Here is a 13543-nt window from a genome sequence, read left to right as displayed (position 1 = left end):
CTGACACTGTCGGGTGATTGACAGCTGTGGACAGAGAGAGAGAGAGAGAGAGAGAGGGTGGCGGCTGACCTTCAGGGAGGATCCTCTGGGACTGACACACTTAAAGGGCTTCTTGGTCTCTCCATCCACAGAATCCTCCACTTTCTGCCTCTTCTCAGCCGCCTCCGCTCTTCTCTTCTCTATCTCCTCCTTCATCCTCCTCTTCTCCTCCTGAAGAATAAAATAAACACACGTTCATCACCTCACCTTCACGCTTCGTTCAAAAACACCACCGGCAGACTGATCTGGGATCTTCACGTCCCAGAAAACGTCCTTCTTGCAATAAACGAGAATGATAATGAGACGAACAACAAAAATCAAGACCGCGTCTGTCGCGTCTCTCTGCGGAAGCGTAACGTGAACTGGCAGCCAGACGCATTCCACAGCAGCTGAGGAATCATAAAGAAGCCTTTTTATTTACACCACGTTTTTTGGCACGGCCCGCCAGCATCAACACGGGGCCCTCTAATCTCTAATTAGTCCTTTTTTCATTTACTGCCTCTGTTCATTAGGAACAAGGAACATATTTGCATTACAATGCTAGGAGCGGGCCTCCACGAGGAGGGACGGCTGTGTTTCTTGCCCCCCACTGAGAGATCCAGAGTCTGAAACTCATGTGCACTCATGTGGAACTCACACTGGGTGCGATCACGCTAATGTTAATGGAAATGATGTGGAGTTCATTTGAATTACAACTATTCAATACTGAGAGAGAGAGAGAGAGAGAGAGAGAGAGAGAGAGAGAGTTATTTCACACCAAAGCCTAATATCAAATTACAGTTAAAGCTAAGCTAACAACATGATACTTTAAGCATAAAAATACAGACAGCACACACAAATACTGGGTAAATTATCTTTTTTTAAATTAGACAATCATTTTTGTCAATATTTGTTTCAGTAATGAGACAAATATATAGTAGTATGCACTACTGTTCAAAAATTCAATTTTTTAATTTTACTTGCTTTTAATTTTGATCAATTTAATGCATCCTTGTTGAATACAAGTATTCATTTTATTCATTCACCCCTCTCTTTTGAACTGTACTGTATATTTAACCTATTGTATATATGGTTTATATAATACATTCTATTTACTTATATGAGGTTTCAGTTCTCAAAGGACATCCATAAAACATTCAAGTATGGTCATATGCTATTTCAACTTTCAAACATAAGTTAAGTTGCCACCTTCAATTCTTAGGTATATAATCAACTTCCTCGTACAAGTCATCTCAACTTAAATGATATTAAATGTACTAAATCTTGTATATCTAATAAAAAAAGTTAATTAAAATGATTTTGATGAGGTAAAAACATATGTTGCCATGACTTACTGATCATATCAGTGGCGTTTACAGAAGTCACCTAGTTTTGATGACAGGACCCTCATCAAGACATTCGCTTGCAGAAAAGCGAATGGAGGCAAATTCCACAGCGTCAGTGAAACTGTTACCTGAACGGGAAATGAATCATTGACGTTAAACGAACACACCTCCTCTCTGGCTTTCCTCTCGGCCTCCTCCTGCTTCCTCTGCCGCTCCTCCTCTTCCAGCACCTTCCTCCTCTCCTCCCTCTTCCTCTTCAGCTCCTCCAGCTCCACCTCGGCCTCCTGCTGTTTCTGCCTCATCCTCTCAAACTCCTCGCTCTCCATCTCATCTCTCCTCCTCTTCAGTTCCTCCAGCTTTCTCTCGGCCTCCAAGCGAGCATCCTCGCCGTCTGCCTCGTCTACTTCCGGCGCCTCAGGAGAGCGTAAGCTGCCTCGGCTGTCGCACACAGACAAACAGACGCTCACTCGTACAGGTTAAAGGGTCTGTCAACACCTTTACGCGTACATGTTCTTTACGTGTAAAGAAAACTCAACCTATTCACACACAGACTTAGTGAATCAGCACACCCCTGTCTAAGGTAACACAGTCTCCAGTTACAGCTGAGAACAGCCCTCAGGAAACAGCAGATCAGGTGACTAGCGTCAAATACCTCATCACGCAAAGCTCTGAACGCAATATAGCTGGACACATAGAAATGTATTTCAACAAGGTCAAAAACAGACTAACAGACATGTGATTATTTTATCTGTATGTTCATTTCAACGTCCTGCACTTGCACACAAGGGATGAGTTTTTAACGACTGATTGTTATTATGGTTATTGGTGCAAGGAAAGTGCTTATATTTGTCCCAAACAAATGTATGGATACACTATGTTCTGGTCAAATCCTTGGATATTTCTTTAGAAAAGAAAAGAAAAGAAACTTACACAGTAAAAATCCTCAACATTCTATTTCACTCTCCTTGTGTATTTGCATAATGATGCATTTAAAAATGAACGAGCAAATGTATCCTTATAAGTTCACAATGCTGCTGCAGATGAAATATAATATGGATAACATTGAATAAATATACTTTCGTCAGGTTAGATACTGATTATTAATCACTCAAAACCCTTTATGTAAACCTCTCTACTTAACCATCAGTCTCACACATCTGTAATTTTTGTAGTTTTTCTTAACACTTTTGATTCGTGTTTGTAGTTCTAATCGATTCCAAGTCCAATGCGTAGTGGGTTGTGGGTAATATTAGCCATTAAAGTGTGCATGGATCTGCACTTCGGATTCTAACCAGAAACCATATCTTTGGAATACTTATTTCAACATACTATGATTTGGGACACTAATTCTAATTTCGAATACTATTTAGGAGGGATAGTATGCGAATTGGGACGAAGCATTACAGATCTATAGGGCTGCCAAATGTGGAATTCTGGGAACTCTAAATTGTTTGGAAAAAGAAAGCCTGGACCATCCTAACACAATCATTAATTGTTTATAATGAGCACTGACCTGAAAGTCCTCTCGGCTTTCTTGTGTTTGAGAGGGCTGTCCTCACACACTCCTCCATTTGGCTGTTTATTCTTCCTCATCATATCTTCATCTTCCATCTGTACACACACAAGCAGAAGTGAGTGATGTGTGGATGTGACATGCATGCGCGTGAGAGAGAGACGGAGCGCTGGAAGAGTTTTGGAAGAACAAAATGCGGGTGCTGTTGGTGTATTCACACACACACACACACACACAGACGCACGCACGCACGCATGCACACACGCACACACACACACACACACACACACACACACACACACACACACACACAGACGCACACGCACACACACACCATTAACTCCTAATAGACATGCAGCAAGCAGTGAACACACGGTGTGTAACCCCTGATCATTGAGCAGATTTGAAACCTGCATTGTGAAATGCACTGATACTTGTGTGTGCTGGTGAAAACAATACACACTGTGCTCAAATAGTGCCTGGAGTGATTTAGCATTTTGGGGAAGACATTTTATGGCTGCACTGAAAAATAGTAAGACATGAATTGACTTTTGTGTCCAAAGCTATTAAAGACCCCATGAAATTACTTATTTTTTGTGTTATTTCATATTTAAAATTGAAACAGGAAGTTGAAGAGTTTGCCTTTTTTATTAAACAGCCAATGATCTACTATTTGCTATTTCCTACTGGAGGCAGGTTGTATTAGGTATTGTTTTTCCATGGGCAAAATGGCAATGCCTGTTAGAACAAAATCAAATCATCAATATTCTCTATAAATAGAAATGTGGTCTTCATTCAACTCAGAAAGTTCCCAATTACCCATTGCAAAAGAATGGCACTCGAAGTTGGACATTCAACTTGGTAACTCAGGCAGAAATGTTTTGAACCTGACCTTAGCGAGATCATATGATGTCATGAGAACATGGTGGCACATGTACGCATTTAATGATAAAACATTAGTGAGTCAAAACATGATCAATTATCTTCTCTGTTGATAGCAGTACACCTGCTAAAGAAATATTAGCATTGCCACTTTTTGTTTCTACATCATTTTCTGAGCATCACACAACCGCTGTCGGGCAGAAACCTTGTATCACATTTTTTATTTTTTTATTTTTATCATTACTATTGTTCACCCTTTATGTCTGTCTGTGGGTTTTTAAATTTGTAACCAAGGAGCTTGTGATTTACCCTCGTATCTCCATTGGATCCTCAAACTGTCAATTAAACCTCAACCTCATGCTGCAATCTTGAATGAAGTGCCGCACACAGTTTAGACCATCTTTGCTTGTTTGCAATACAAGGGTAAATTAAGAACTGGTTGTTTGAATAAGTATAGTGTTTTCTTTACTCAAGAAACACTACATATATAAAGGATAATGTTTTATGTACTGGAGGAGTGGAGAAGAGAGTCTAAGTCTAGTATTTCTCATGACATGAGAAGATCAACATGACATATGACAGAAAAACTGTGCGCCCACATAGCAACAGTAAACTTTATAACCTGTAAGTTTATGAAAATGTAATGCACTGCCTCTGATGCGGCCGTTCTAATGACAGACAAAAAACAGTAAAGTTTTCGGAGATACAAGGTTTCCGCCTGACAGCGACGAAATTGTGTAAGCAAGTCGGCGAAATCAAGGCAGTAAAAGACTTATTTATGTGCTAACGGTTAGTTTGTCACTAGCATATAGAGGCCTCAAAGTAACTAAATGTCACAAGCCTTTGATTTCAAGAGGTCTTTACGAATAAACTTTTCTGTTCATCTCTCACCCAAAATCTAAACCATCCATATGCAGTCCTCAAAGCACAACTAAACTCTTACCAAAGACTCGTCATTTTCTGAAATCTCTGTCTCATATTTCTCAATGTTTTCTGCCTCTCTCATTTCATCCACTCCATTCTCTGTCAATCCCTCTATCTCACTCTTTTCCTCGTGTACACCTGCAGTGAGTTCTGCGGTGCCATTTTCCACATCCGTCCCCGAAACAACTGCAGAATCATTTACGTCTTCATTTAAAATCACCTCACGCACTTCGGAAGCAGGCAGAGCATCTTGCTCATTATCGTCCTATGAATGGAACTGCAGTCACATGCTTTGTTGCATCAAATGAGACACACACACACACAAAAAAAGCCATTTTGGAAAAACAACAACACTTATCATACCTCATCAGGTATTTTAGATATTTCCTCAACGGATTCCTACAGGCAAACAAAGTTAAATGCCATAAACAAACCTTAAATGCAAGTTCCTGTGGTCTAACAAACCATACAAAAAGAAATACACACCTGTTCTCTCAAATAAGACCTCCGTGGCTTTTCCTCCACAACCACCTCCTCCCTCGGGATGACCACCTCCTCCTCCTCTTCCACCTGTTTCTCCACCTCCGCCTCGTAGCTCGGGCCGGGCCGCAGACCAGCGCTGCTCTCTGAGGTTTGGTTGGTGTCGTCCTCCTCCTGTCTGTCCAGCGCCTCCTTCATCCTCCTCTGCCTGCGCTCCTCTCTCTTCGCCAGGCGCTCCAGCAGGGCCTGTTCCTCCTCGTCATCTCCCGTCCCACTGGAGGTCACCACTGAGGTGGATACGCTCTCTGTCACCATAACGCTGGAGAGAAAATAAGGTAGAATACAGACAGCAATATATTACTAGTGATGGAGGGATATAAGGATATAAGATTTTCAATTGCAGTATCTAGAGAGAAAAGTGGCTTAAAAGACTGAAAAAAAGTATAACAGTTTTCACACAAATATTAAGCAGCAACTGTTTTCAACATTGATGATAATAAATATTTCTTGAGCAGAAAATCCACTTATTAGAATGATTTTAGAATATATAAATAGAATATATTTAAATAGAAAACAGTTATTTAAAAAAAACGGAAATCCAACCGACTTTTGAACAGTAGTGCATAAAATATAAAACATAACATGCTATTTATATTTTGTATGAGCTAAAACATTAACATTGGGGCCAAATAATCAACTAATATTTAGGCCTTACACAACATTAAGACCCTAAAGAACGTAATTTGCTTTCTTATTAGCAAAACCTCAACACTGAAAACCTCAAAAGCTAAATTGATAGCGAGGAACTTCATTATGGTTTCAAGTGGATCCGCACTCGCTTTTGCCTTTTCTAGGGCTGCATAACCAGCGTGCACAAGGACACAGACTGCCATAATCCTGCCACTGTAGGTTAATGTAGTCTGACTGCACCGCTTGGCAAACGTTTACCGTGCGTCAGCACTACTGACAATAGATGGAGCTATGTCTGGTCACACATCGAGAACAATTCTGGTCTTGTTTGACCGTCTTCTGTGTCCATTCATTGCACAAAGCCTCAGTGTCTGAACATGTCACTGCTTCCGCAATGCTGACCCGCTACAGGAAGTTATTTATTAGTGCCGCCCACTAAATCTGCAGATTACAGACAGAGAGGACGGCGCAAGAAAAAGTGACATATCGACATTTTTGTCCAATCACTGCCAAAAATTTACTTGCTTAGTGGTTCTGTCTTGTTTTCCAAGATATATTTACTTGAGAAGCAAAAATATATCAAATATTAAGTCTTGCATTCTGAAAAAGTCATCAAAATTAAGAGTTTGAGCTTAAAACAAGAAAAAACATCTGTCAGTGGGGTCCGAAAAATAAACTTAATTCAAAGAGTATTCAAGATTATTTTCTTTTTTAAACAAACTCACTTTGATTCATTTTTCAGTAAACAAGACTTAATATCTTAAAGGTGTTATGACATCATTTAAAAACTATATTTTAATATGTTATGTTCCTTGAGGTTCACTTATAATGTTAATAAAGTTTGTTGCAACAAATTGCAAAAATATATATGAGGAAAACCGATTACTTTTAATCCTCCGTCTAAAATGATCTGTTTATTTATAAACATAGTATATTTTTTTCCTACTATGGTAGTCAATGGGGACCGAGATCTGTTGATTACAAACATTCTTCCAAATATCTTCCTTTGTGTTCAGCAGAACAAAGAAACTCATACAGGTTTGGAACAACTTGAGGGTGAGTAAATGATGACAGAATTTTCATTTTTGGGTGAACTATCCCTTAGACCTGATATAGTCCAGCTATGAGTAACACATTTCTAGCCAAAATAAACTTGAAATTGGGTGAACTTGAACTTGAAATTGGGTGAACTATCCCTTTAACCTAGACGGTGAAATGACGGCTATTGCTTTCTGGGTTGGATTCTTCTGAAGTCTGTAGAGATAATCAAAAGAGCTGTTTAAACTGGACTTTCACTCTTCCATTAGTCTGACAGACTCAAGTGTGTGGATAATGTCAGAAACTGAATGCGCATCTGTATACTGTATCCAGTGTAGACAGCGTCGGTGATTATAATGCGTTCTATTTGCTTTTGACGCAATGCAATGCTCAAATCCAGCGTAGGCAAATGTCAAATGTATTTGCCTGTGTGACGTCACAGATCCAGCAATATAAAAAGGTTCTGTTTTCAGAGCTTGATTTAATAAATGCTTTGTTTATAATAAAGAGGACGTTTTATGAAACTTGCAAGATGTTTTAATGGTATAAAGACCTCTTGAAGGTCAAATGATTTCTCATGTTGTTCTCAGTCGCATCGCTTTACTACAACTCCTCTCCTGTGGCCTCATGGGATAGTAAAGTGTCCTTCGGATTCGCACTTCGGAATCTCACCGGAAATAATAGGTAATCCGGCTACTTTTTGCCTCCTGTTTTATGAATCCTACGAATTCGGACGTACTACTCAGCACACATACTGTTTTTCACCTACTATATAGTATGGAAGTAGGCATATTCAGACGCAGGGTGAGTAAGAAAATCATTTTTTGTAGTGATGTAGTACTTGAGCGTGTCTGTGTTTTACCTGTGGCTGTTGTTGAGCTCCGGGGTCTCAGGTTTGTAGGCCACATCTTCACTCTCCTTACCACGCATTCTCTCCTGACGCGCCCTTCGTCTGCGCTCACGAGCGGCCTCCTCCTCATCCTCCTCACTCCGGCGATATGCCATCCTGCACACAGAGACAGCTAGATGTCACACCAGCAAGAGACGGAAAGAGTTAGGCCTCATGTCACCTTGGCACACACAGTCACAGCTGAAACTGCTGCTGTTGTAGCTGTCGAGGATGAACTTTCACTGGCTGTCAGCTTTGTAAGTGTGTGTGTGTGTGTATAAGCTTTGGCAGCTGATGAGAGGATCCTGACAGCATTCAGCCCACATAACAGCCAGGGGACTTTCGTGTATCCTAAATAAAGTTTTCACATCTCTCTGACAAGCTTTCTTCACCTCTCTCTCTCTCTCTTGTCTCTTGCTGATGTAAGGACGTTTTTTAAGGACATTTTTACCCTACCGTTTAAGTTTGGGTTTGTTAAACGTAATTTATTTCTGTAATGGCAAAGCTGAATTTTCAGCATCATTACTCCAGTCTTCAGTATCACTCATCTCTAACTCTGGGTCATGTCCCAAGACCTCTCATTAAGAAACCACAACTAGATCCAAATGAATGGGCAAATTACAGAACCATTTAAAGTCTTCCAGTTATATCTAAGATACTAGAAAATGTTGTGTCTGCTCAATTATGCTCCTTCTTGCAAAAAAATTATATTTATGAAACCTTTCACTCAGGATTCAGGCCCCATCATAGCACAGAAACTGTGCTTGTTAAAATTACAAATAACTTATTTCTAGCTTCTGATCAAGGTTGCATCTTAATACTAGTTTTACTTGATCTTAGTGATGTGTTTGACACTATAATCATGACATACTCTTAGATTCATTACAAAATTACACTGGTATTAATTCAGGCATTAAGGTGGTTTAGATCGTACCTATCAGACCGTTACCATTTTGTTTATTTAAACAGGTAATTATCTAAGTTAAAGTCAGTAAATTATGGAGTGCCGCAAGGGTCTGTTTTAGGCCCTCTGCTATTTTCAATCCAAATGCTGCCCCCTTGGTGATATTATTCGAAAACATGGAATTAGTTTCCACTATTATGCTAATGATACTCAGTTATATATTTCATCACGTCCAGATTAAATCTCTAAATTATCCAAGTTGACAGGGTGTGTTAAAGATGTAAAATATTGGATGGCCTTTCTTCTATTAAATTAGGATGAGACTGAAGTATTACTTTAGGACCAAAAACCTGTACACAGAATCTCTTAGAATACAAATTTAATCTAGAAGGATGTACTGTAACTTCATCCTTTACAGTTAAAGACCTGGATTATTGTAATGCATTACTAGCTGGTTGTCCTGCATCCTCAATAAACAAGCTACAGTTAGTCCAAAATACAGCTCGGAGTTCTTACTAGGTCAAGTAAATATGGTCATATCGCACCAATTGTATCATCTCTACACTGGTTACCTATTATTAAACTCCTGTGTATTTAACTGATCTTCTATCGCCCTACAATCCATCATGCTCTTTAAGGTCATGAAAGTATGGAATTTGGCTCCTAATCTGCCACATTTGGCTCCTAAACTCTGGAATAGCCTTCCTGATAAAGTTCTGGGCTCAGACACATCTACTTTAATCTAGTTTAAAGACACATCTCTTTAGCCAAGCATTCACATAATGCATCTAATAACCTTGCACTCCAGTTATATCAGATCAAATGTGCTCGACTATCTATTGTTTGAAATGTTATGAACAGCAGCTATGTTAATTAATTTCCATTTTCCTTCTATTTCTGTTTGAGTCATATTTCACAATAAAACCAGTTGTAATACAAATGTCAAAAGGCAAAAAATCTTAATGGTTCTAAAAAAAGGCATTTGGTTTTGATTTTTTGGAGAGAAAAAGACTTAATCTTGACAAAAAAGCCCTTCCTCAGTTTGTGCAGTGATTAGGAATGTGTTCAGGACTGAACGTGGTGCTCTGTTAACGCCCATGGAAAACCTTGGGGAGAGTGAAATCATATAGAGAGCTGGATTCTTGCTGATCCTGTTGTTCTTTCTTCCCATCTTTCTTGTTCTTGTCTTCTCTCCCTTTGTCATTATGTTCACAAACAAATCATACCAGACAAACTCAACTGTGTTTATACTGAAGTATTTGTTCTGTAAGGGACCATATAAAATATCTTTCTCTGAGGTTAACTTATAACATTATTCAACAGAATTTGTTTATGATCATTTTCCAAAAAACATTTCCAATGCCATTGTATGAATGGAATTAACAGTGTTTTTCTGCTTTCTAACATGGGAAATCCAAGGATTTCTGAATTAATTGAGAAACGTTTTGGACCATGTTGCAAGTCCTGAAAGTTTACCGTATGATTTTACACTGCATCAAACTATTATTTTAACAGATCAATAAAAATAAATAAATTCTCTCAATATAAAAATGAATAAGATCCAGAGGGAGTTTTCGAAAAACACAGAATGCCCTCAAATCCGCTTTAACATTCCAGCCCATCGAGTCCGGACTCTTAGATGAGTTTCTGATCCGATATCCCTCCGGGGAACACCGCCCATCTTCCCTGTTCCATAACCACAAAAATAAATCAGAAATAAAACACGCTGACTGCCTGCTGCAAAAACATTCAGGAGCAACTCAGCTCCTCTCTTTTTTAGCAGTATAGGAGTTTTGGGGGCATTGCTTTAGGCATTAGTACCTGTAGTGATATGGGATGTAAACCAAAACAAGAACATGATTTCCATATGGAGCACATCTTTCAGCCGTGTAGCATTAATTATTTTATAGTGTGCGCGGTGAGAGCTACGCGGTGAGCAGCATGTTTTATGGGATTCATAAACTCTATAAAGGAAGCCAGGGTTACTGTGTGGGAAATTAAATTGATATGCAGCTAATGTTGCAGCTAATTTGCTCTCATAATAGCACAAATAACAACTTGCAGAGCCCATAACCAGGCCGGAACAGCTGAAGTATCAAGGCGGGAAGTATTTTCTTGTGGTCCAAACATCTCAGAAATGTCAATGAAAACATCACACACACAGGGCAAAGGCTCTCGAGAGCAATCACAGACCAAAGGGTTGGGAGGGAGAAATTTTTGGACCCTGCCAAATCTGGGTCCACTGTTCTATTCCCACGCTCTTCCTTTACTTACTGACCCCACACTCATCTCCAATGCCACAGATCCGTCCATTCCTTATTTGACCACAGCACAGGATCACCTGCTCTCATTTCTGCCCCATAACCACACAGCTTTCAGTAACAGCATCCCTTGAACACATGTATACCCTCAAGCGGGCTTTTCTTTAACCAACCAGAGAGAAAGAGAGAGAGAGAGAGAGAGAGTGTGTGTGTTTGGAACGGGCCATTCGTTGAGGATGGGTGTTATTTCCTCAGCTCTTCCTGGACTCTCATGGGAACAGCACAGATGTGTGGTGCCAAGATGGCTGTAGATCCATAGAGAAAACTACATACAAGCATACAAGAATATGAAGTTTAAAAGAACAGCATTTATTTAAAATAGAAATCTTTTGCAACATTATTAATGTCTTTACTGTCACAAAAAGTATGTGGGTGTATATGAGGCGTTAATATTTATTATAATTTTTTATGTTTGTTGCATAAATTACATTTACATTATGCACATTCCGCCCTGCATGTTTTATGCAATAACTCTTTTTTACACGAATAAAATAAAAAATATATAAAATAAAAAGAATTATGGATGGAAACTCCATGCAAGATGTGCATAACATTTCTAAAAATGCACATAAAAGGCTTCACTTTCGTAAAAATAGGGCCCAATGTACTGTGGAATTCTCCGTATTGATTTTTTACTGGTGTTTTATCTGTATTTTGAATTTCGCACAGCATTGTGTTTTGTTTTAGGGTTAAAGGACAAGTCAAGTGTAAACTTAATGGATAATCTCCTGGCAGATAATTACTTATTTATTACAATAAACTTTTTTCTATGGGTTTTTGGAGGTGGATTTTTTTTTTAAATGTGTGCATAAACTACAATCTAAACGCATCTACCTATACCTAATAAAATTCTTAGAAGTAGTAGTAGAAGTACGTGTGACTGTGACTCAAGTCATGTGACTGAATATGCTGAAATGACGGGCTTCTATCACCTTCCAAAACTGTCTGACACACTTGAATCGATCACTGTCAAACATAAAGTCCATCAGAGCGCTTTGTTGCAGTAATTTATTACACATAATAAAAGATCCGCGCAATGGCTTCCCCAGTGACTACAACTTCCATTTTCCTTTCTACTGCAGTTTCTCCAGAAATGACAAATTTGTTCTTTTAAACAATGCAGATGGAAATGCAGCTTCAGTCACGAATCGCTTTTCGTGATTTTTTTCCCCATTAATTAAATTCTTAGCTTGAATGGAAACATAGCTCCCATCCAAATTTATTCTGCAGTTGATGCTAAAATAGAAACCGTGGACTGGACAGAAATGGTAGGTTTTGGTAATCATTAGTCAGAACATTCCGTCAGCATGGTGAGTGGGGACACGGAGCCAGCAGTCAAAACATTCCTGTGTGTGTATGCGGAGTATCAATGACCCGACTCGGAGCTGGAACACATCAACCTGTCCCGGGAAAGGCCACTGCAGTCACACAGGAGTGTGTGTGCGTGTGTAACTGTGCTTGTGTATACATGGTGCTTTAAAAACAGCATGAACCCTTTGACCCTTCAACAGTGCCAGTCATCTCAGAAGCGGCTCTGACCAGCTATTTCTCTAAATCCATAGCAGACCTGATCTATGATCTAGTTGTTATAGTCTCACAGAGCCAGATGTTTGACTATCAGCATAAAGTCTCATTCACTTTGCAGCTTATTCTGGCCATGAACCGCCCACTTAAACAGGAAGGGCCCGTCTGACCTTCATGTAAAACGACTAACCGCATTTCATTCTTTATGGATGATGTTTTGGGGCAGATAAATTGGAAATGGAGGATACCACAATAGACCAGGGTTCAGGAAATAAGCAGTTAACTCAAATAGTGGGTCAAAACAGACAACATCATAGAAATAAGCCAACATTTGCGGTGTGCAGAATTTCTATCCATTCAAAAGAACAATTATAGCACTTAGCACAACACATAGTTGAGGATATCTAGTTGAGTTGCTACTCTTAATGATGATTCAAAGTTTCACTGTCATAAACCTTGCAAACTTTTCCAAATCCAGCGACTATTTGTTCCTTAAAAACACATTTTTTGCAGTTACTTTTAACTCTACCCCCGTCAGCGGTGAAAAAGCAGAGAAATCGCGTTTTTGTCAAAGACTACATTCGATCCGACTCAGAACGATGATCAAAACATAGATGGGGTAGACTGAGTCCATCAATCATTTCAAAGCTTCACAGTCCTGTACCTCTTCCTGGGTCAACACTTCATTCAGTAACGTTAGGCAGTTTTGATTTATATGCTGTTGAATGTTTGATGATCGCATTATTTTACATGTGCGTAAGCAATGCTTCAATCGCTTGTTTCTGCTTATTCTTCACATGCGTTTCGATCCGGAGATTGACTGTACTCTTTCAGAAGATGTGTAATAGCGACCCCTACCGTATAACAGTGAAAATGTGGATTGCTGGAAAATTCTGTCAATGGCGGGGAAAGATTTAAACACGTTTCCTAACAATAAGCCTCTCCATCTTGACTCCTGGAAATTGAATAGCAGTCAGACAATCAGATTGGAGTTTGCGATATTGAGAAATGCAT

The 13543-nt window shown here is 39.3% G+C and overlaps 1 protein-coding gene across 14 annotated transcripts in view; it reads right to left on the bottom strand.

Moving 5' to 3' along the window:
* cald1a (caldesmon 1a) overlaps window positions 1-13543 on the bottom strand; it is a 51339-nt gene that overhangs the window by 11250 nt on the left and 26546 nt on the right. For 7 of the 14 annotated variants that reach the window (XR_014627046.1, XR_014627048.1, XR_014627049.1 and 4 more), the window contains exons 3-7: window positions 7754-7897; window positions 5170-5482; window positions 2878-2975; window positions 1532-1802; window positions 70-210 (exon numbers count right to left, since the gene is read on the bottom strand). Coding sequence is in view for 8 of the 14 variants with exons in the window: in XM_084406637.1 (XP_084262763.1) it covers window positions 70-210; window positions 1532-1802; window positions 2878-2975; window positions 5170-5482; window positions 7754-7897 (967 nt within the window). In the remaining 6 variants the exon portion in view is untranslated. Of the gene's footprint in view, window positions 1-69; window positions 211-1531; window positions 1803-2877; window positions 2976-4702; window positions 4949-5046; window positions 5083-5169; window positions 5483-7753; window positions 7898-13543 lie in introns of all 14 variants that reach the window. The other 7 variants (XR_014627044.1, XR_014627047.1, XM_084406639.1 and 4 more) reach the window with 2 other exon arrangements.

Source organism: Rutilus rutilus (genome assembly GCF_951802725.1).
Source record: "Rutilus rutilus genome assembly, chromosome: 4".
NCBI lineage: Eukaryota > Metazoa > Chordata > Actinopteri > Cypriniformes > Leuciscidae > Rutilus > Rutilus rutilus.
This window is presented reverse-complemented; position numbering and strand designations above follow the sequence as displayed.